The 24,472-nt window shown below is 32.7% G+C and overlaps 5 protein-coding genes and 1 non-coding gene across 6 annotated transcripts; 4 read left to right on the top strand and 2 right to left on the bottom strand.

The window, feature by feature from the left end:
- The first annotated feature begins 1,572 nt into the window (after window positions 1-1,572).
- TRNAA-AGC (transfer RNA alanine (anticodon AGC)) lies at window positions 1,573-1,645 on the top strand. Its single transcript has one exon. It is a non-coding gene; the product is annotated as a tRNA-Ala (tRNA).
- Window positions 1,646-1,818: 173 nt separating this feature from the next.
- LOC130946352 (beta-amylase-like) lies at window positions 1,819-6,777 on the bottom strand. The gene is made up of 8 exons (XM_057875066.1): window positions 6,296-6,777; window positions 4,165-4,233; window positions 3,656-4,054; window positions 3,293-3,457; window positions 2,928-3,191; window positions 2,618-2,827; window positions 2,279-2,518; window positions 1,819-2,208 (listed from the first exon to the last, which is right to left on the bottom strand). The coding sequence occupies exons 1-8, from the start codon at window positions 6,545-6,547 to the stop codon at window positions 1,987-1,989; spliced, it is 1,821 nt and encodes a 606-aa protein (XP_057731049.1). The 5' UTR covers window positions 6,548-6,777; the 3' UTR covers window positions 1,819-1,986.
- A 1,012-nt stretch (window positions 6,778-7,789) lies between these two features.
- LOC130946832 (uncharacterized) lies at window positions 7,790-8,891 on the top strand. Its single transcript, XM_057875691.1, has one exon. The coding sequence runs from the start codon at window positions 7,980-7,982 to the stop codon at window positions 8,466-8,468; it is 489 nt and encodes a 162-aa protein (XP_057731674.1). The 5' UTR covers window positions 7,790-7,979; the 3' UTR covers window positions 8,469-8,891.
- Window positions 8,892-11,231: 2,340 nt separating this feature from the next.
- Window positions 11,232-13,242, top strand: LOC130946869 (transcription factor bHLH115-like). The gene is made up of 5 exons (XM_057875751.1): window positions 11,232-11,511; window positions 11,641-11,697; window positions 12,244-12,318; window positions 12,400-12,565; window positions 12,780-13,242. The coding sequence occupies exons 1-5, from the start codon at window positions 11,351-11,353 to the stop codon at window positions 13,029-13,031; spliced, it is 711 nt and encodes a 236-aa protein (XP_057731734.1). The 5' UTR covers window positions 11,232-11,350; the 3' UTR covers window positions 13,032-13,242.
- Window positions 13,243-13,268: 26 nt separating this feature from the next.
- LOC130946870 (uclacyanin 1-like) lies at window positions 13,269-14,238 on the bottom strand. Its single transcript, XM_057875752.1, has 2 exons — window positions 14,016-14,238; window positions 13,269-13,925 (listed from the first exon to the last, which is right to left on the bottom strand). Exons 1-2 carry the CDS (start codon window positions 14,179-14,181, stop codon window positions 13,402-13,404), a joined length of 690 nt encoding a protein of 229 aa, XP_057731735.1. The 5' UTR covers window positions 14,182-14,238; the 3' UTR covers window positions 13,269-13,401.
- Window positions 14,239-23,464: 9,226 nt separating this feature from the next.
- On the top strand, window positions 23,465-24,260 carry LOC130946884 (cysteine-rich repeat secretory protein 38). The gene has a single exon (XM_057875776.1). It carries the CDS (start codon window positions 23,467-23,469, stop codon window positions 24,220-24,222), a length of 756 nt encoding a protein of 251 aa, XP_057731759.1. The 5' UTR covers window positions 23,465-23,466; the 3' UTR covers window positions 24,223-24,260.
- The last annotated feature ends 212 nt before the right edge of the window (window positions 24,261-24,472 follow it).

Here is a 24,472-nt window from a genome sequence, read left to right as displayed (position 1 = left end):
TTACCTCCTTTTAATTGAGGTTCATTTGGATCCATAAATGAATCGAATTTAGTTCAAATTTGGTGAATACTTAACAATAGTATCAAGTGAACCTAACTCAATTCACAAATGAACCGAATTCGGTCCAAATTTAAACAAAAAGTTATAAACATTCAATTAGCAAGAAAAGCACATTTTAATTCATTTCTGCATACAAATAAACTCAATTAAACTAAGAGATGAACCGAATTTCTTAAGGAATAAGAGATTTGGTAAATACTTAAAAGTAGTATCAAATGAATCTAATTCAATTCACAAATAAACTGAATTCGATTCAAATTTAAAAAAATAATTAAAAAATTATTTAAAAAATAAAAAATGTGGTCGATACTTATCAGAAGCATTAAGTGAATTTCAATTAACACACAAATGAACTAAAATAAACTAAAAAATGAACTGAATTTATTTAATGATGGCATCAGAGAAAATCAGAACTAATAAAGATGTTAGCAAAATGTTGGTGTTATTGGTGATGACGATAGCGAAAAAGGAAAAGAAAAAGAAGAAGATGTGACCATTGGGGAAGGAGGAGGAGGGAAGAAGAAGAAGAAGAATCTACGTTGCGAATTTGGAAAAAGGAGGAGGAGGAGGAGGAGGAGGAGGAAGAAGTGGAGGAGGGAGAGAAGAAGAAAAGAAGAAGAATCCGCGCGGATTTGGAAGAAGAAGAAGAAGAAGAAAGACGAGGAGGAGGAGAAGGAGGAGGAGGAGGAAATAGAGAAAGAGAAGGATAAGAAGAAGGAGGCGCGTGATTTGAAAAGTTGTTATAACAACTTGGTTAGATTTAGTTAAGTATTTTACTTGAATATAGAGTTTTATTCTTTTAAGTATTAAAAACGTCTTTTATTTTTATTTTTTTTAAAAGTAAGGTATTACTAGCTTAAAAAAAGCAAATAATTTATTTTTTTAATAAAAGTACTTTTTTTTAAGATGTATCCAAAGTTTTTAAATTGAATAAAAATATTTTATTTAAAAAAATTTATTTATAAAAAAAACAATCCAAACTAGCACATATATATTTAAAAAAATGATAGATATTTACACTATTTTTCTGTTTATATATATTTTTATATATTTTTTATAACATAAAAATAAAATTTTTATTATTTTTTATCTATCACTTTTAATTTAAGAAATTTTAGAATATATATATATATGAAAAAAATAGAATATGACTAAAAACTTGAATTCTTTTGTCATTAATGATCCCATATAAAAATACAAGTTTAATTTTGATGTATTCTTTTTCAATCACATTCATTTTTTTATAATTATTTATGAGTTCAAGCAAAATATAATTTAATATATTTTACACGGCAACGTATCAAAATTAAATTGTTCTCGACACTTTATAGTTTTATTCAATTTTTAATTAGATGTTTATAATTTGAAAATTTCAACGCAGTTTATAAAAATTGAATCTCTTTTTTGCAAGAGCTCATACCTCTTAACCTTGCAGTTCGTTCTTGGTGTAGTTGAAGCAATGTAATGATATAATCTTAAATTAAATTAAAGAACAATTTGTAAAACCAACAAGGGGATGTAGCTCAGATGGTAGAGCGCTCGCTTAGCATGCGAGAGGTACGGGGATCGATACCCCGCATCTCCATTTCTTCTTTTGTATTATTCTCTTTCCCTATTCCTCTTATTTTTGCCATGAAGTCGTCGAAGTGGTTGTTACAAATAATTTGGCATCTTTGGCCCCGACTATATAGAGCATTTAAGTAACATTGTCACAAATTTTCATAGACAGTATCATTAATTAACTATTATTTTCTTGGTGTCACTTGGCATATATGCTTAGCTATATGAATCTGATGTTATTTATTCCCTTTATGGTCGTGCTTAGCACTTGACAGATTTACAAGAATCTTAAAGCAGATCCAACTGCATGTTCCTAGTTCTCAATATCAACACAACAAACAATATCTTTCCCCTTTTCATTCCCCCTTAGTCTTGGTTTCGGCGCTGCTTAAATATACATAAGATAATGGCTAGTATATCAGCAAGTACACCACTAACACCACCAACACTCATGTCTGTTTCTCTATGCCATGTATATGGCTTCACTGGCTTTGTTGCTTCAAGAAGACCCTCCACTGGTATCTTTGCCTTTGACCTCACCATAGGATACATGTAATGGTTGTACTTCTCTGGCTCTGGACAATAATCCTGCAAATTTTCCAAAGCAATTAGGACAAAGCCTTTCACTGCTTCACTTCATATGTCACAAGGTGCTTACCTGCTCAGCATGCATCTTTCTCACAAAGGTTTTGAATATATCAAAATTTGTTTTCTCCATTAACTCATCTGACAAACGGAGGTATGTGACTCCATACATCCTTAGTCTTGGAGGGCCCTTTTTGTTGACACCATTTGGTCTAGCATTCAGAAGGATTTGGTTGTAAGCTGCACGATCATACCTTGCAAGCGCATTTTCCCCTGCAACTTCAAGCTTCTCCATCCACCCTCCACTTAGAACCTGCATGGAGATTATCCTATCAATCACAATTCACAAGTTGTCTTTTGGTTTCTGCAGAGAAGAACACATTAGGCTTCATTTGTAGTTGGAATAGATTACTTGCTGAACAAGTTCCTGTGCACCACTTCTGGCATCAGGTCTTTGCTCAGAGTTCCTCATTTCAAGACATGTGAAATTGAAGAGAGCGTCGTGCCGAGACAGCATCCTCGCTATAGGCCGGTATCCATCTCTATCTTTTAAGTTGTAATATCCTGAAGTAAGCTCTGCTGCATGGCTTTCTGTTTTGTACCACCAGTGAATTCCAGCTACCTGTTTTCATAAGAAAATGTTATTAGGTGAATCATGGTTGTTGCAAAAGAGAATCAATTCTTGTTAGGTGCAAATTCAGTAGATATATTTCGGAGTTTACTTTTGCTGCTAACTTCAATTTGCAGCCTAAGAATGCCTTGTTGGCTTCATCAAGGATCTCATCACCATGAATCAGCAACTTATTTGAGTACCATGTAAGAAAAAACTTCCCTTTCTCTGTTGTGTAGGTTCCATTTGATCTAAAAAACTCTGTTGATTCAGGTGTGTCATTGGATTCACCAGCATTATCAGGAAGATCCCATTCAGGATGGCCTGCTTTTGTTGCAGCCTCTTTGAAATCAGCTTTTAGATATTTGTCATAGCACTGCATGCATGGTTTTGGAGATTTATTCAAAGAGGGTATGACAACTTAAAAGCTTAATCTTATTGATATGTATTGAATATAACAGAAAAGTCTAAACTCACCTGAAATTCTCCAATGCCAGGAAATACCCACCCCAGATTTCTTGAGTAAGAGGGATATCTGAGTTCTCCAGCAGGGCCAAGCCCAACTTCAACGTCTATCATCAGCTCAGATTCTAAAAAATCTTCCATGTTCTCTCTGAAGCTCTTCATGTAATCACTATACATCTGCATCCAAACAAATTTAAACATGTATATATAAATGTGGTAGGCATTAGAGGTTTGCTTCATTTCCTAGACAGAAATGAATGATTCTTCCTTCAAGTTAAAGAATAAAAAGTTCCTATTAAATCATGTTCTCCAAAATAGTTAGCAATAAATAGAAAGAATATGAGTCAGAAAACAAAAATTTTGAACATGGTCAACCTCAATAGCAGTTCTGCCATGGAATAAAGGCCTATTGTCAACCCCAATAGACAAACATTCCTTGTTCCTTATGCCATTGGGGTTGGTGTAGAAGATATCAGGGTCTGATACTCCGATTTCAAGGACCCATTTAGGGATTGGGATGGAAACGGAATCTCCCACATTGCCACCACACTGGTGAAATGACATTATGGCCTGTAACTTGAGCTTGCAATGTTGAACAAGTTGAAACAAGTCTCTATATGCTGACCAATCATACTCCTGAGGCCCCTTTGATTCCACAATGCCCCACCACACATCAACCATAACACCATCAACACCTGCAGCATGAAGCTCCTTCAGCTGTTGCTCAAGTCCTTCTCTGTCTTCTAAGACATTGTCGTTTGTAACAACTCCTAGCTGAGAATAAGAACAAACACAAAGGAAAACATTAACATACATGTATGCTGCATTGTTATTTATATGTATATGTATATGTGGGATGACATTTAATTAAGGTTATGACTTACTGGGAGCATGACATATACTGGTACATAATTTGCAAGCATTGGATCCTCGTAAGTAGTAGGTATTGGAGCCTGCATGATAACTGAACATGATTATTTTTTCAAATAATTCAATATCAACAAAAAAAATAAAATAAAATAAAATCTGTATCTTACATGTCTTGGAAACTCAAATTTTAGAGTGTATTTGGTTTATTTTTTATTTTTATTTTCGTTTTTAGTATACTACTACTAAATATATATTTTTCTTTCATGGTATAATTAAAAGACATTTTATATTTTCTTTTACTTCTTATTAGTTACTTTAATATCAAAAGTAAAAGATATCTACACATAAATTGAAGTGTAAACCAAAATTTCCAAAAAAAAAAAGTGTACACAAAAAGTAATACATATAATATTTCTTTTTTTATTTCTATGATTCTACAATGTGGAAAAAAGATAAAAAATAATATTCTATTATTTCTATGGATTTTACTAATTTTTTAACAAAAATATAAATATAAAATAATTAAAAATAAAATAAATACTAAAAAATTTCAAAGATATATATATCCCTAATATTTATGGATGTTGCATTTTTTTGAAACGGCACTTTTTGGAATAAAATATCTTTTTACGCATTTTAATAAATTTGAAAAATAATCCAAACTTAAGAAAATAAAAACCATTTAAAACTTGTTATGTTAGCTTAACAAGAGAATATGTCATTTTTATTTTCTATGGTCCGAAAAAAATCTCTTTGAATATCGGGATTATTTGATATGCTTAATAACAAATTATACTGTCGAAATTAATATAAGAATTAATGTATTATTCTTATTATGGATTATGGAACAACTCCCGATAAAATAGCTTTAAACCAATACTACCTTAATTATAATTTTTAGACTAAATCCTGGTTTTGATCTTGAGATTGATGTTATTATTCGATTTGGTTTTCGAAATTTAAAATTATCTATACTAGTTATTTAGATTTGAATTTGGATATCAATATAATAATGACGTCATTTACTCTTGAAGTCAACACAAGTCAGAAATGAAAAATGGGAGAGGTAGAGAAGAAGAAGAATTTTTTTTTTTTTATATTTCCATCCTTTTATATACAAAGTAACAACATTTTTAATTTGTTTAGGTGTTAAAGATAAACTACATTATTTACTCATCTTCTAACAGAATAGGAAGAGTGCTATCTCAATAATCTGTTTGTCTAGTTATAGTCGAAAAGAACTGAGGAATTACATTGGTACCCAAATTTAAATTTAAAAAAATAGTATAGATAATTTTAAATTTCAAAAACTAAAATAAATGGTAGCATGAATTTCAGGGACAAAATAAGAATTTAGTCTAACTTTTTAATACGAAGGGTTAACCATTTTCACATTTCTTGATACTTATTCATCTAGTGGATCTTGTGCAAAGGACTTTATGGATAACATTAAACATTTGATATTAAAGATGGACTATTTTAAAATGGTCAATGTAACTTGTTATGGATAAATAGATAATTATTAGGATAGTAGTTTACAATTTAGATAGTGTCAATAGCTGATAGAACATTAGAACCGAGGATTTTATATTTTTTAGTTTTTATCATTTGAAAATATGAGAAAAGAAATTAATCATTCAGCATTTTCTTTCCATTTTCATAATTTTAGCCTTAACATAGAATTGACGAGCTATTTTTGGTTCATAACATGACCCCATCCTCTTTGTTCACCTACGCAACCTACAAATTAGCCACTTCATGAAAACAAAAGTAGAACAAACCAAATAAATGGGAATAAGATGATGATGAGGTGGGGACATAATGGTCAATCAAACATGATATGTTATGGGCTAGCTTTAATGAAATTTTCTTTGGTCACGAAATAAAGCGAGAAGATAAGTTAACCTTAGAGTTGGAGTTGATTGAGTGGATACATAAATAATTAATAAAAGAAAAAACGAAAACCAAAATAAGAAGAAAAAGGAAAAAAAAAATTGCACGTGCAAGCTAGGGAAGGTTGATAATAATGAACATGAACCATTCAAAACTCAGAGCTTGAAGACGTATACACAGCACTATTTTCTACGGTATTATTTTATTACGGGAAAAGATAGACTGAATAAATGGTTGGTTTGTATTATATACCTTTGGTTCAGCAATTGCCGCTTTGAATGCCACACCAACACCACGACCACGACGTCGACCACCGCCTGGGTTGTTTTTCTTGACATACTCGCAATCCAATTTGAAGGCATGCTTTGTTGCCGTTGGCTTCTTTGCTGTGCCTACACGTTTGGCTCCTCCAACCCACCATGGGATTCCCTCATACACATACCTTCCTCCAATCCCAAGCCTAATATTCCTCGTACCAATTCCACCTTGTACTAACCTTTCCATTTCCTCTTCACTTTCATCTACATATATATGTTTTCTTGTTACATTACATTACACGAAACTCAATTGATGCATGGCAATATCGAAACGAATTAAATCAATGATGACAAAGAGACAATCTATGAATAATAATGAATGAGTCCAATATATATAGTTTCCCACTTTTCCCTCCCTCAATTACTCTCTCTTCTTACATATGTTGCACGGATATAATGCTAGTAGATAGACTAATGGATGGATATGATTGGGCTCTATTAAATCATAACTTTACTTAAGGACTAATCATACTTTATAGGCCATTTTATTAGGGGATGGCCCAAATCACATGATCATAGCAAAGCCACAAAGAACCACATAGGAAGCCCAACTTCTTGACATACATTAGAAATAGAGTCCAATTTTTATTGTAAGTTTTGACAAAATAAAAGCATTTAATGTAAGTTATTAATAAATTTTTGAAATAGATTATTATTTGTTTGCATATTTAAAACAACTTTTTAATCAGATATTATAGGCTTTTCAGCCTTTCACAGTTCACAAGCTGAGTAAGTTGGGGTTGAGTCTTGAGTGAAATTTGAGGATGAAGATCGAAGACAGGCTAGGAAGGTCGACGTGGCAGACATGCATGTCTGTCGAGCACGGTTCTCTATGATATATCATTGACCATTCCCCTCTTTTAACGGTTCAATTGAACCCTGTGACCCATCCTCGTTCATTGTAGATTGATTCCTATTTCGGTATTTCCTAATTCCTATCCTACACAGCCCTGCGAGTGCGAGGAATGTCCAATTATTATTATTTTATTTTATTTTCCACATCTACTCCAATCCCATTTTTACAGCTAATATTTTCAGAAACTATTCAAAAAGGAGCTTTATGCAGTAAAGAAACATAAATAATGCTCTATTGACTCTCTATTTCGTTAGCAGTCATTGAGATATCTTTGTGTAGCAAAAGCATCACTTTAATTTGTAATTGCGGCTTATTCTAATGGTTAATGCTAATAGCCAAAAAGCATGGTTAGCATCAGTTATATTATATAGTACATAACTACTCACTAAACTAAATAAATAAAGAAACCTCTAAGCGGTTAGTAGCAGCCAGCATGACAGTAAAGCGAAAGCAACATTGACCTTGGTCCTAATTTGGTATTGGCAAATTTAACTTTCTAACAACTTAAGGTAGCCTTCACGTGCTCACATTAACTCTCAATTAGTCTTGTATTCTTTAAACACAAAAACCATTTCGGTTAACTCTCTCTCTCAGCACTTGCCAATCCATGTCGTTATTTATAAGCAGCTTCTCGCAGCACTCTTGTTTCTCCCCCAAAACAACCATGAGAAAAAGACGAAAAAGACTCCAATAAGACCCACACCGCCAGTCTCTGCATCTGAGAACAAAATCGCCTTTCAGATTCACACAACACACACACACAATGATTTGCTACGTTGGAAAAGCAACGAAGATCTTCATCTTCATTGTCACACTTCTCGTTGTTATTGGCCTCGTATTAGGACTTGGGATCCTCCACCGCCACCACCACAACGCCGCCACCAAATGCTCCGATGATGATTCCTCATGCTCTCCTCCTTCAGGTTTTCCACCTCCCAATTTCAACATTCCCAACCCTCCTTCCCCCATTTATGGCGGCAATCCCGTTACTCCTCCTTCTCCTCCAGCTTCCACCGCCGCCCCCATCACCGCCACATCGCCGCCGCCGCCTTCACCCGTTAACGCAAATCCAACCCCTCCTCCTCCACCTCCTGATTCGAACTCATCTCCTCCGCCGCCTCCGGCTCCGGCGGCGACCACCACCCCAAATCCTCCAAGTGTAGCAGCACCACCCACGGGTACACCTACACCAGGAGGTTCCACTCTAGTAGCTCCTGGTCCCGTACATGCATTTTCGCGACACAGGAATTAGGATCGGCTAAGTGATACTGATTAGTAATTAAGAGGTCTCTAGAACATTTCTCATGGAATTGTTTTTTAATTTATTTTCTTCTATTTTTGGGTTCAATTCCGGATCGTTGTATAGAAGACAATGTACGTGGAAGCAACGGTGGATCTGAGTCTTCATATTTTTTTTTTTCCTGTTACAATTATTTTCACATTTAGTTAATCTTTTTCCCCCTTTTCAATGATGGCTGGTTGTTGAGAGTTGAGAAATGAGGCCGTGAGATAAGGAAGACGAGCATCTCTGTAAAGCTTGTTTAGTAGTGAATTTACGGTGCCGCCCCTGCCGTATACTTTGATTTCCACTTCATGACACTGCTGTTTAACTTTCCTATGCATTGTTATCTGAGTTTCCACCTTTTACTATGTATGTCTATCAATGATCACAAACGACCCTTTACATTATATTAGAGTAAATTCTTTTGTTGTCTTTGGACTCTTGCAACATCATAATTCGTAAGGTTCAACTGCTCAAGCACTTATCTTACCTTTTTTTCCCTTCGTCTGTTAGCCAACCCATCGGATTCCAAATTTAGATATTGTCAAAATAATTATCTCAAACATTTGAAGTTTAAATTCATAAGAGTGATATAATCTATCTCCGATTTTCTCGTTTTGGTCTACTAAAGTTGATACTTGAAAATAGTTAAATAATAATTTAGATAAATTATTTTAAAAAAATTTAATTATCAATTTTACATAAAATTAATTATACCTAAGTTTTTATTATTTTAAATTTTTTAATCATAAAATTTCTTATATAATATTACAAAATTAATTATTTTAAAAATTTAGGTTAAAAAAACATAAATAAATAATTATATTTCTACCGTATATACAAATAAGATGTCAATTACTCAATTATATTTAATTCGTGATTACTAGTGCTACAGCTCTCACCCACCTCCTTAGGCCGAAATCGATGCAATAATAATTTCGTTTGGTCCTCGCTGGACGCTGACTGATTCTTCTCAGGCCCAGGAGCGAGTGAACAATCACCGTAAGGCCCGGATCATGATTCATGGGCCCCCTATTTCAGTACAAGGTTGAAATTTATAGTACACTTCACTTATGTCTTATTGTCCATCTATGAGATATTATTTTTCGGACGGGGAGAAATCATTATGCTTAATATCCACAAACTCATTAGTTTGGGCGACAATTTGAACTGTAACCCAATAGATAGTAGCCCTAATTATCATTCATTGGTCCATCAGGATTACTAACCCATTGGCCTTTTTCCCTTTAGTTGCATTTTCGTTAGATGCGATTCGGTCCTTAATAGTGGAAATGATCCTCTTAATTTTTTCTCTCTGTTATAAAAGTATAATCTCCAGCTATACTCTTTTTAATTAGGAAAAAAAAATATGTGATAAAAAATATTAAATGATATAAAATCACATTTGATAATATCAATGAAAAGAAAAAATTAAAAGGATCAATTCTTGATTATAGTTGAATTAACATTCATTTATTATATATATTATTATGTAACTACGTTAGACAAATATCAAAATCAGTCGTTAAAAGAATATACATTAAAATATAACATACATATTAAAAATAACATATATTTATACACAAAAATATGATAACTGATTTTAGGATATATTTAACGTTTTTGATTATTAATTCGTGAGTTTCTTAGCTAAAATTATTGATTATTACTTACAACTTAATTAACCAGTAACGTAATTGAATAACATTACAACGATTTTGAGCCAATAAAATAATAAATGTGCATAAATAATGAGAAAAAAAGAAATTTAAAAGATAAATATTTTTTAATTATTTTTTTAAATATTAATTTCCTTTTTTCTAATAAAGAACACAGACCACAATTCTTTTTTTCTTTTTTAGTTTCTTTCTTGACGAGACCTATAAAATAATGAGTTATGTGTGGGGACTTTTCCCGAAATAGAAATAGGTAGCAAAATGTAGGAAAGGGGTGATGAGAAAAAGAGTGATCTTAGGCTCTTAGCCTTTGAAAGGCTGCGTAATATTGCAGCGGTAACTGTTTGAATTTCATGGGTGAGTAGGAATGTTGGATAATAAAGTGCGTCACAATATTCTGAGATGTATTGTTATTGTTGTCGATGGACATCAAGTACTACGTCATGTTATGGCATGAAAGAAGCCATCCAAAGAAGCCTAGTTGGATTTTATTATGCGCAAATATAACAGGACTTAAGAATATTAGTTTAGTGGACTACTCTGCATAAATGAACTAATCACTATTAATCTATTCTCAATTTGTCATCACTACTATACTAATCGTTATGATTAGGATGTCAATTTCAATAACGTAATTCTAGAAACAACCACAGTAGCTGGCTGCCCCACCCAATGACCCAGTCCTCATAATTGGTCCTCCTGCTTAAAAGTGGTAATTCCATTTCATTTCCCAGGAAAGGCATCAAAGAAGGAATATGTTCACTCTCTTTTAAGCCATGATTTTGAGCCTTAGAGTTTTACTTATAAGGTAATTTTGATGCTTAAAAAGAAACTATATATTTGTTATAAAATGTTTAATGCTGAGAGATTCCGTTGAGTTGGCTCCGGAGTCTGAACACTGTTTCAACGTAATGCAAATGCATTGGCTATCACTGTGCATGACACACACACACTCACTCTTTGTTGTGCTGCTGCTTCCGTCACAGCCTCTCATAGCCACAATGACTTTCCTTTTTTTTTTTTAATTACTCTCTATTTCTATAGAACAAGCAAGTAAACCAAATCCAAAGCAACAAAAACAAAATGAAAAACATATATACATAGTAACATATTCCTTTCATACTTGGTTTCAGTTCACACACAAACACTTGTTGTTTCTTCTCACTCCCTCTCACTATGGACATAGATTCTTCAGGAGGCACATCCAATTGGCTCTACGATTATGGCTTTGATAACATCTCTGTGGCTGACTTCATGGCTCCAGACTCTGCTGCTTTCACCTGGCTGCCTCAACCTCAGCCTCACACCAATTTCAAGCCTCCTTCTTCCAATATCAGGTGGGTGTTTTTGGGTTTTGTTTTGTTCTTCAACTTTCTCTTTTTGTTTCAAGTTTCAACCCAAGTTTAAAAGCAGGGAATTCTATGGATTTTTTACCGGATCATCACATAACTGCTTCATGATTGCAGCTTGGAAATGGAATACTCAGTGGATTCAATTGTGCTGGAAGGTGGCCCTTCAAAGCGGTAATATCTCTTTTCTTCTAAACAGTTTAGCCACCACTATTATTCATAATTTGGCATTTTCATCATGTAATGATAACATCAAATATTTAGAAATTTTGTATAATATGCAGCTTGGCCCTGGTCTCTGATTTGTTTTTATCAGTTGTGAGGGGAAACTGTAATGACTTGCATATTAGGCAATGTGGTTTATGAATAGTACAGGACATATTTGATCATATAAACTGAATTTTGAAAAAATCTATCATTAGTAGGATGAGGAAGGATTTGAAATTTTCTAAGGTATTAAAAAGGAATCAAGCAAAGAAGACTATGTTAGCTGTGTCATGGAAATGCGATGCTTGCTCCTACATAATTGATTCTGCATTGTATCTACATATCATGTTTAATATTGATCGTAATAGCTAATGAAAAGATCTAACATTGTTAGACCAAAAAAAACTGTTTCTGAAATCATTCATAAGTCAATTAAGATCCGGAACTAAGTGTTAATTGCTCTCTTGTGATTCACTTGTGTTCACCTCTATAATTTTGCAACTGTTACTTCAGGTTGAGGACTGAATCATGTGCATCTGGAACCAAGGCATGTCGAGAGAAATTGCGAAGGGACAAACTGAATGAGAGGCATGCTATTATTTTAAATTTGTGTGATTGAGTATAGTCTTCTCTGAATCTCATGTCCTCAAAATTTGGCATGGTTTTAAGGTTTCTGGAACTGAGTTCCATCTTGGAGCCTGGTAGCATGCAGCCCAAAACCGACAAGGTTGCCATATTAAGTGATGCTGTCCGAGTCGTAAACCAATTAAGAGATGAAGCAGAGAAGCTGAAGGAAATGAATGATGAAATGCTTGAAAAAATTAAAGAGCTCAAGGTGGGTGATTTTCTGTTTGTAATGGTTACTTTCAAGTAACATGCTCTTCTTCATAAAATTAGACTATAGTTGTTATTGTTTAAGTGCTCTTAGAGTATGACTTGTTTGAAGAACCTCTAAGAATTTCTTGATGAAAAACCAGAAAAAGGGTTAGATATGACTGAACCATTATAGCTTTTGACTTAGTAGTAAGAACTTAATAGAATCATTGCAGGCTGAGAAGAATGAGCTTCGGGATGAGAAAAATAGGCTCAAGGTAGAGAAAGAGAAGTTGGAGCAGCAGTTCAAGATGACAAATGTTCAGCCAAGCTTCCTCCATCATGCTCCGGCCGCCACGAAAGCACAAGGTGCTAGCCAAAAGCTGATACCCTTCATAGGTTACCCTGGCATAGCCATGTGGCAGTTTATGCCCCCAGCTGCAGTTGATACATCAAAGGATCATCTCCTTCGTCCACCAGTGGCATAATAGAGTGGTTAGAGCATCCACTTCATTGTTTTATGTTTGTTAAAACATATATCAATGTCTAAGTTGTGTGGATTGTGAACTCTGTGTGTGTGCTTACTAATAATGTAAGCCTAAAAGTGTGTCGTGAAGCATTTCAATAAGGTGAACTTGTCTTGTATTACTTTTGAATTTGTGATGCTATCATAATTAAATGGTTTTCTGTTGTGTATTACTGATGGATGCATTATGGATTACGGATTAATCTTTATGAAATTTCAACCACAGCAAATAACCAATAGAACAAAGAAAAAACACCAAACACAATAGTTTAACATAGAATAATAAGCACAAATAACAGCAAACAATGGTAGAGAGTGAACATTTCTCATCCTTAAAAGGCCACAATCATTGTTAAATAGCTTAGCACTGCCGCTTGCATGACTTTGCTGGCTGATGATGAATCTTGCTGGTCTACCGAATGGTTTTCGAGAGGTGAGGCAGCAGAACCAGTAAATTCAGTGGAAGGAACCATTGGTGAGAGTGTAGGAGTTTCAAGAGGTGTATCCAACAATGGAGATGATGCCAATGGAACACCAAAACTTGGTGATTCAGCTGATGGTGAAGGGGTTAGTGTTAGTCCCTCTGGACCTGGAGAGGGAATGATGGGAATTTCTTGTGGTGAAGGAGATTCTACTGGTGATGATGAACCAGTGGCTAGAGTAGTGTCTATTTCAACCTTCATTCCTGTGCTGCAATGTCCAATTGTTCCACAAATGTAGTACTTTTTTCCTGGTGAAGTAAGAGGAATGGTTGTCTTGCCATCAATGTAGGTCTGAATTGGTTTTGTTAATTGGCAAGAGTCATAATCTGCCTTAGTAACTTCAATCACATTATGATTTGGTGGATACTGAAAAACTGCACAACAAAAATATATGAAAGACAGTTGTTAAGTAGAATTTATATTAAAGTTGTAGTTTGTTGATGAATGCATTGCAAGAGACTTACTGAGATTGTCTCCAACTGAAAACTTCTGAGATAATGCCCATGATTGAAGGTCTGAGCTTGTATCCCACCCTCCATTTGGTCCTCCAACAATGTGATCTGTAGCCATGACCAATTTGATAAGTACAGTCACCAAAGTTACTCTGACTATGATTTCAAGTACACCCATATTTGATAATGTCAGAGGAAGAGTCACAGGATGTATTAAGGTTTGATGAAACTTGATTAAAGAGATTTTATTGATACATGGCTTTAAGTATATACAAGTCTATATATATAGGGAACCATAGAGGAACTTGGAGGAGTCGCTTTAGAATGATGTATAATTTTGGTTCAATCATGCAATAGCTGGAGTTGGTAACTATCTTATAATTATTTGCTTCAAGTCTGAAGGAGAATTAACAGGTGATAGTTGTTGATGACTTGTTAAATTAACAACAATTTATGTTTGGCTTTTTTCCTAGATACATAATTTTAAAAATGAATTTTTCTCTGTTCCACTATATTAGAATTTTGTGATTTAGTTTACTTGCAACCACATCAATTGGCCATTAATTTTCACTAGGAATCTTTCTCGGGTCTAATAGCCAATCAAAATATGGCAGCACAATTCAAGTGGAAATAAAATATTAATAATTTCTGTGGTTTGTGGAGCAAATGTGAGAGGGGTTCCTATCCTATCTCCCTAGTGTTGCAGGCACCTAATCCAAGTATGTAACCAACCCAAGGTGCCAGAATATTAAACTTTTATCAGTTAGGAATCTAAGAAAAGTAGTAAAGAAGTTGCAATTAGTATTTACTACTAGTGTTTAATTACCAACATTGATAGTCTTACATTCGTTACATGTTTGGCATGGGTGCATACTCGCTAAATTCTTTGTAGTTAAAATATTATATTACCAACCGTTTTGAGTTGGAGAAATTTAAGAACAACAATGTAATAACTTTAAATCTTTAATCTTTCTAACAAACAAACAATCAAGCATTAAATTATATTAGTTTAATTTAGTGAAGACAGACATGCATTGATTTAAGAATAAATGACTATTTGTATCTATGAAAGACGAATACGCTGACATTTGTATTCATACTAGATCGAAACTGAATTTGTACTCACGCTAAATGCCCTCCATGGGACAAAAGTGGCCTGCCTTAAATCTGCACTTGGTTCGTGGTTATCCGACCCTACGTGACACTCCAACCCTCCAAAATCCTATCTACGTGGAAGTGAATGTTGTTTTTCACTAAGCGTTTGGAAAAAAGAAGTACACTTCGTGGGAGAATTTGCTGTGCCTTAGCAGAGGTTCATTGTCGCCGTCGCTCCATTCCCAAATCAGAGAAGACGACCGAAACTCTCCCAATTGATCACCACGAAGACGTAATAAAGAATCGTGCATAGATTAGCGAGCAGAGCCTCATACCAGGCTTTTCATCGTCAACAGCGAAGATGTCACTCCATTTAATTCGTGAAGAACAGAGGTATGTCGTTGCCACTAATGATTAATTTCATATGTCGTTGCCACTAGTTAGGCAGATTTTGTTACTTTATCAAATCCTGTGATTAATTTTATGTGATTGAGAATTTATAGAATAGTTAGTTGCGAGTTTGTGTTAGCTGCAGTTACAGACAATATTTTTTTCTTTTATTGTATTGTTTAATTTTATTTTCAGGAATGGCCACCATCCATATAACTCTGTCCATTAATCATAGAGGACGGTTTGAGAGAGGGCCATGTGGAAAGGTTAGATACATTGGTGGATAAGTAACAGAAATTGAGAGGGTTAACGTTGATACCCTCAATGATTTTTTCATATCTGATTTGCTAAGGACATTGGATATATGTCTATTGCTGATTTTTACTGACTAGAACCTGAGAATGATCTTGATAATGGGTTGAGGTTACTAAGTATTGATATGGACATAGTTAAAATGTATGAGCCAGCCGTGAAGAATGGTAACAAAATTAATGTCTATATAGAGCATCCGGTGGATCATCCTGTGCTAGTTGAGGAGAAAGATATGACTCCATCAAAGATGAGAATAAAGAGCTGTGCTAAAAGGGGTTCCAACTCCAAAGAAGAGTCCAAAAAGAAGATTGATATTAGTGGAAGATGATGAAGATGCTAAAATAGTAGGTCATGTCCAAGTTGTGAAGGAACCAAAAAAAAAGGTGAGGTCCAGCCTAGGAAAGAGGCCCAGCAAGAAAGAACCCAGTTAATGTTGAAGCCCAAAATGAGGACAATATCACAGTTCCTCAACAGACAGAAAATCCAGCACCTTCATAATCCAAATAAGCAAGACAGATTTTTCAGCCTCCTCCAACACTTGTCCTACCAGATAAGCCACTATTAACTCAGTCCCAACCTTCCTAGCCACCTATTGAGCATGACCAGCAACCATCCCATACTGATGGTTCAGACCCAGTCCCGCCTTCTGAAGCCAATATCTTTGAACCTCTTGCACCTAAACAACTAACTCAACACATCCCATAGTCGTATAGAAATTCACTTTCACAATCGATCCCTGAGTCAGTCTCACCCTCTGACTCCAATAGGACTCCCCAAAATAATAAAACTGATCCTCAGATGAGGTTGAGGGACGGCTAAAGAGGAACAAGAAAAGATCAACAAAGAGGTCTCCCTCTACAGGACAATCCTTCATCCCGAACCCTGATTCGGACAAACCTCCAACCTTCTATGTCTCGGTTGATGGGGAGGATTTTTCTGATGAAAATGCTGAGTATCATTGCTATGAGTTAGAGGACTTGCATAGCATAGCAAGTGATGAAGATTCTGACGAGACTCCAGTTATTTCTCAGAGTAATGCCGATGCCCCTGTTAGCCAGATGCGGTTGGAGCTAGGTATGGAGTTTGAAACTCTCAACTAGATTAGGAAGGCAGTCCGAAAGTTTAATATCAATATTGAAAGAAGCATATTCTTTGCACGTTGTGACTCCACAAGATCTAAGGCTATATGCTACGATGAGGACTGTCCTTGGTCAATATACTGTAACAAGAGAACATTTCCAGAAAGTTATCAAATAAAGACTTTTGTAAACGAATACACCTGCAGTAGAGACAATCATTGTAAGTCAGCAGACAAAAAATGGGTGTTAGATGAGCTAGAGGAGAGGATAAGAGTTCAGACAAACTTGACAGTGAAAGAGGCTGACCAATTCTTCAGATCTGGGTATGATATACTAATCAACGAGAGAAAATTTTACAAACCTATGAAGTCAGAAGAAGGCATGCGTGTCTATGTCAATGTATTAGAAATTAAAAAAAAAAGAACAATACAAGAAACATATCATGTCATGCCAATATCAGAAAAAAACATTCACTCTCTCGTGATAAACAAAGATCCCGAATTATACAAATCTTATATTTTCATCACCAAATACAACTCACACAATAAACAAAACACTACCTCCAACGCAATGGTTGAAAGCAACACTCTAATTTCCCTAATTTCACCCTTAATTTCAATCCTAAATTTGTCTATCTTCTTAGCCAACATTGAGGATGCTTGCTAATTTTTTCCAACTTCAATGACAGTCAATCCATCATCACGCCTTACATAAGAATACTTCGAATTTCTTTTGGCTAAACATCTTGCTGGTCCCTCCCATCCTTCTTCGATTTCATCCACCAAAATAAAGTATTTGTAGTCTCTTGTCTGAAAAAAAAATGCACCCAAATGACAACTAAAATCCAAAAATAAATTTCTCACCTCAACAACAACAGCGCATAGCCCTTACCGTTCATAGAGGATATCTGATGAACTATCTATTAGGATTTGTTATCGTGCCAGACTCTATCAACGCAACCTCCCCCCCACAGAAGCATCTGTCGCCGAGCTTCTTCTCCTTCATCTTCTTTGAACTTGAAGAACTGCTGCGACTTCCATTATTTGCAGCAGAGTTAAATCTGTGCAAAGACATTCTAGGGGTTACGAGATAATTCTTTCTGACCGTGGGTGTACTTGACACTATATGAAATTCAACAAGATTCCATTTTTGGGGTATGGTTCGAATTGGAGAAGATAACTTGCTAGAGTTTCGATTTGATGCATAAAACCCTATCCACTTTCATATACCAACGTTCACTTCCACGTAGATAGGGTTTTGGAGGGTTGGAGTGCCACGTATGGTCGGATAACCATGAACCAAATGCAGATCTAAGGCAGGGCATTTTTGTCACACGAAAGGCATCTAGTGTGGATACAAGTTCAGTTTTGATTTAGTATAGATACAAATGTCAGCGTATTCATCTTTCAGAGGCACAAATGGTCATTTATTCTTGATTTAAATAGATAATCGAATGAGAGGATAATAGAGAGAAATAGATAATTACTTTTTACAATTATTTTACACATACAAGTCATTTACACATACAAATTCATACAAGTCATTTACATTCACGCGCTCAGCATGTTCTCCTCCTCCTCCTCCTCCTCCTCCTCCTCCTCCTCCTCCTCATTCTTTTCATTATTTTTCTCTTTCGTTATCGTTGTCACCTTCTCCTTTTTTTGTTGGACTTTTTTCTCCTTCTTCCTTTTCCTCCTTCTCCTCCATCATCTTCATTATCATGATCATCATCGTTATAGCATCGTCGTCTTCTTCTTATATATATCGTCATTATCGTTATTGTCATTATTGTTATCGTTATCGTAGAAATTTTGCCATATTGATAACATTGCCTGCTCCAAAATTATTGCCATAGAATTTTGCTATAGAATTTTCTCAATTTGTGTAGTTGCAGCAAATTTTGAGGTAAATTTAAGATATTTAAGTGTATTATTTAAGAATTTTCAGTGGATTTGTACTGATAAATTTTGCATAATTCAAAGTTATTTCTCTTATTTTTCCTCATCTTTTTGCTACTTCTTCTTCTTTTTTTTATCATCATCACCATTTTTTTCTTCTTTTTAAATTCATCTTTTCTTTCTTATTTTACTTTCTCAAATTTCTTCTTATTTTACTCTTTCTTAACAAGAATAAAATCAAACAAAGAAGAAGAAGAAACACATAATGCTGCAAAATTACTTGGAAGAGGATGAACTTGCATTCATTCAACTAAAAGAAAAAAAGAAATAAGAAAAAGAAGAAGAAGAAAAAATGTAGCATTAGAGAAAATATTTTTATGTAGTTGCAGTAAATTTCGGGATAAAACTAAGATATTTAGGTGTATTGTTTAAGAATTTTTGGTGAATTTGTACTAATAAATTCTGTATAATTCAAAACTTTTATTTTTTTCTCCTCCTCATCTTCTACTACTTCTTATTCATCTTTTTCTTCTTATTTTACCTTCTAAAAAAATACATAGTATTGCAAAATCAATAAAAAGAGGAGGAGAACAAAAGTGCAGCAACAACAGCAGCAATAAAAAAACGACAAATATGATGAAACACGCGAAGAAGAAGAAGGAACGTAAAGAAAAAAGAGAAGAAACACAAAGAAGAAGGAGAAGAAATAGGAGGAGGAGGAGGAGGAATGTGTTAGGAATAATAGTATGACCACAATTCAACCAATCATGTATTAAATAATTTATTATTGTTATTATATTAAAATATTAATATAATAATATCCTTAATTAAATTTAGAGATTTATCATTGTGATAGTGATCATAATATTGAGAGATAAATTTTTTATAATTTAATCTAAATTATTTTTGGTTATAGGATTATTAAAAAGGACATTATAATCCAGAAAGATCAAGATATATATATATATATAGTCTTCATTTGATGAAGATTAATAGGTCTCATTTATTAAATTATATATATATATAGATGGTGTATATAGAGATATGACCATTGAATTGGCTCACTTTGAAAATTCCTAATGGTTATAATTACCACATATTTGTCAATAGGATATTCTCAAAATGAACATGGTAATAAAGTTTCCTTTGACCTGCGACGGTCATAGTAATTAACAATGTATTTATTATACTTTGTTTTTGGACACCTAATACCCTAGGATTGTAGTTGAATGAATATTGGGTATGATTTAAATACTTGTAGACTTAATGATTAGTCAATAAAGAATCCATCAACTCTCGGTAAAGAGTTTGAACTCTATGATTATAATGATTGAGATGAATAAAACCTTGGCCAAGGAGATTGAATGAATGAAGAAATGAGTTTCTTAAGTCATTCACAGTTCATTATAGTAATGGTAATAAGTTAAAGTTTGACAATTAAACCATACTTTAAGGGTTAACCAAGAGCTAAAAAGATAGAAGGAATTATACTTTGTTCTTATCAGGTTCTTAGTAAAAATATATATTATTATTACTTCATACTATCAGGTCGTTGAGAAGTGTTGCTAGACGCTAACCTTGATTAGTAAATTTAGTATGACTAATTTACTACCCGCTTAGTATTGAACCTATAAGGTCATATACTAACGAGTGTTCTAATCTTTGCTATAGAATTATTTAATTATTATTTTAATTTGATCAAATAAATAATTATATTAATTAAAATAGAATATTATTATATTCTTTGCTAGCACCAAGAATATAATAATAATATGATAATTGAGAATAATTAATTATTCTATTTCTAAACTTAGAATTATAAATTTGGATGAGATCCTAATTGATTCTGTTTTAAATTGAGTTATGATATGTTTTATAAATTTGAAAGATTATTCAAGTTTAAAATAATAAGATATGATTTGAATTTGAATTGAGATATAAATTTAAAATCAGTAACAAATCTCATATTATATATATGTATGCCTAGAGTAGAGGAAAGAGATGAGAATAAAACACAAGAGTTTTATTCCTTTACTTCTAGATACATAAACGTATGTGAGTCTAATTCTTGGAGAAAAATTTTATGGCGTGCAAAGAGTTGCAAGAGGTTTCTCAATTTAGATCAGATATCTATTGGTCAAGGAGTTGACAGTAAATGTTGGTCTCGGTATGGATACGCATAGAGTTTTCGTACAATCGAAAAATAAAGTTTTTACTAAAGCGTCCAAAGGTATTTAGATCTGATCTATATTATTTGTAAAATAAAATTTAAGCACAAAATAGATTTTTAGGATTACTTTCTTTTCTTCCATTACGTATTATAAATACATGGTAATCCTTTAAAATACAGGATATAAACGTTAGAGAAAAAACGTTATGATTTCACGTGCGTTTTAATGTTTTATAAAAATGAGTTTTATTAGGTTAGAATTAATTTATATAAATTTGTATACTAAAAAACTTGTATGCGTAGTACTCTCGAATTTATACTTAAAAAGTTTTATATTGATGTATGTTTAACATAATGTCAGATAGTTCGAATAATTATTTTCTCCTACATATAATATAAAAAGTGACACTAAAGAAGAATATTTGATGTTCAATTCTCTAAATTAGTTGTGATTAGTATTTTTGTCTGTAATAATATTATAAAATTATATATTTTAAAGTAAATTATATCTCAAAATTTAATCTTTGTTATGATTTTAAAAATAAAAAATAACTACATTTTTTGTAAAAAATGTTAAAAATTTTATCAAATGACAAAAAAAAAATGAGATTCGTATTTTTCTTTAACACCTCTTACATGATAAATAATTTATGAATTAGTGTTTTTTTTAGAAGTGCATCTCGGATAAACGCTTTCCTGTTAAGACAACCACAAAAAAAATGTTATAGAAAATGACGACATACGAAAAAATAGTTTAAAATGACATTTTGGTAATAAATTTTAGAAATGATGACTTACTGATTAAAAAGCTAACAAAAATAGAATGAGCAAAAATTTGAGAATGAATTTTTTAATTTTAGAACAAAAAAATTTATTTCAATTGCAACAAAAATAAGTACTATGCAATACATTTTGATTATCAAATAATTAATAATATATAATATATTTTAGTTTTAATTGTAATAATAAAATATTATGTGATATATTTTGTTTGTCAAATTAGTAATTAGTGATAATATACAAGAGAGACAAAAATAGGTAGAAGATAGAGGAAGATAAAAAAAGAAAGAAGGGAAAGGAGAGATTTCTTTGATTTTGAAAAAAAAAATTTCAATTTGATTTCAATTAAACTAATATTATATATATTTTGGTTATGAAATTAATAATATATAATTGATATGATAAATTAATAATAATAATATATCAGAAAGATATAGTGAATAAAGGAAAAAGAAAAAAAAAAGAAAAAGATTCTTAATTTTAAAGAATTTTTTTATTTTAATTAAAAAAATATCATATGATATACTTTAATAATAAATTTAAAAATTTTGGCACATATTGGTTAAAAGACCAAAACAAATAAAGTGAGTAGAGGAAGGAAAGTGAACTCCTTAGTTTTGGAAAAAATTATATTATTTTAATTACAATGAGATATAAGTGTAATATTATATATTTTGATTATCAAATTAATAATATATAATATATTTTAATTTTAGTAATAATGAGAAAATATTATACAGTATATTTTGATTGTTAAATTAATAATTAATAATAATATATAAGAGAGATAAAATAAATAGAGAAAAAAATATAAAAATAAAAAAAGAAAAAAGAGAAATCTTTTTAATTTTGTAAAAAAATTTAAAAAAATTTAATTTAATTATAATAAAAAAATATTATGTGATATATTTTAGTTGAAATTAATAATATACAATAAATTAGTAAAAAACTAATATGTTTATCCGTAATAAGAGTATGTTTAAATTCCTTTGTTAGATATGTTAAAAGTGTGATTAGTATAGGATATATATATATATATAGGGTTTTTTAATGTGTGATTGTAAATAGGGTAATATAGGTTTTTTTTTTTACTTAAATAAATAAATAAATAAATAAATAATTGACTAATAAGTGTAAGATAATAAAATAATATTAGAGAATCAATTTTGTCAACTAACATCAGCTCATTTTTTTAAAATTATTTTATTTATGTTAAATTTTAGATCTTAAACTATAAATTTTTAATTCAGAATTTTAAATTATAAATTTTAAATATTAAAATTTCAAAAAAAAATTAAAATTAAGAAAAGTTAACTAATATAACTAAAAATATCATCACAAGCTTTTTTCTTCTTCTAGAAATTATTCCAGGTCTTAGTTTATTCAAGAACTGGATCTTACGTAGCTTGGCGCATTATCAAATAATTAACTTAATTTCTACCAAACAGAACATGTTGCCCTCTATCTAGCATTCCTATCATATTAAGCCACTAGATTTTTGAAAACTTCTACATCCAAACTGGTAAACTATGTCAATTTCTTATGCATTGATAAAGTAATCATCACGTGACATTGTCAAATTGTGTATACAATAATTAACTGTCAGAAGTCGTCAATGGAAAATGTCAACCTTTAATTTTAAAACATGCACAACATAGAATTACTGACGATTATTTCCCTATAAATTGAGCGTGTCATCAAATAATATTACTTCAAAACTTAAACACAAACTGACAAACATGTCTTCGTCCTCATCATCAATAATCTTCACTCCCAAAACCCTTATTCTCCTAATCAATACTCTTCTTCTTCTTCTTGTCCAGACATGTCATGGAGCCGCCAATGACAACTCTCCTCTGTTCCATTTCTGTTCCAACACTGGAAACTACACACCCTACACCCCCTACGAATCAAACCTGAAAATTCTCATCAACTCACTCATCTACAAAACCCCTTCAACGGGTTTTGGCCAATTCCAGAACCAACAAGCCTACGGCCTCGCCCTCTGCCGCGGCGACGCCTCCGTTGGAGACTGCAAAACTTGTGTCACCGATGCAGCCAAAGAACTCCGCAGTCTCTGTCCGTACAACAAAGGTGCCGTGATATGGTACGATAACTGCGAGGTGAAGTACTCGGACACAGATTTCTTTGGACAAGTTGATAACACTAATAGGTTCTATTTGTTGAACGTGCAAAACGTGAGTGATGCTGCAACATTCAACTATGTGGTTAAGGAGTTGTTGAGTTTGCTTGCTTCTAAGGCTTCTGAGGATCCTAGACTGTATGCTAGCGGAGACTTGAAGGTTGGAGAGTGTGAGAGAGTTTATGGGTTGGCTCAGTGCACCAGAGACCTTTCTAGCGTTGACTGCAACAACTGCCTTCATGACGCAATTCACCAGCTTCCCAGTTGCTGCGATGGCAAACAAGGTGGTAGAGTTGTTGGTGGAAGCTGCAACATCAGATATGAGATCTACCCATTTCTCACTAAACCTTAGAATGGTTACATTGTAAGGATCAAATAATGAAGAGTCATATATGTCACAAATTATTTTTATTATGGAAATAAAGATAATGTTTTACTTGAAGATTGATATTTGAAATGAATACAGTATTATAAATGTTCAGCACACTGTCAGAATGTGAATACAAAATTTATACATATGTAATTATATTAAATAATTTTATTTTTAAAAAAATATGTACTTTTATCTTCTCTACATTGTTTTATTGTTGAGTACTGAAATT

Source organism: Arachis stenosperma, chromosome 8 (genome assembly GCF_014773155.1).
Source record: "Arachis stenosperma cultivar V10309 chromosome 8, arast.V10309.gnm1.PFL2, whole genome shotgun sequence".
Lineage (NCBI taxonomy): Eukaryota > Viridiplantae > Streptophyta > Magnoliopsida > Fabales > Fabaceae > Arachis > Arachis stenosperma.
Note: the sequence above shows the minus strand (reverse complement) of the source record. Positions and strands in the feature narration are given on the sequence as shown.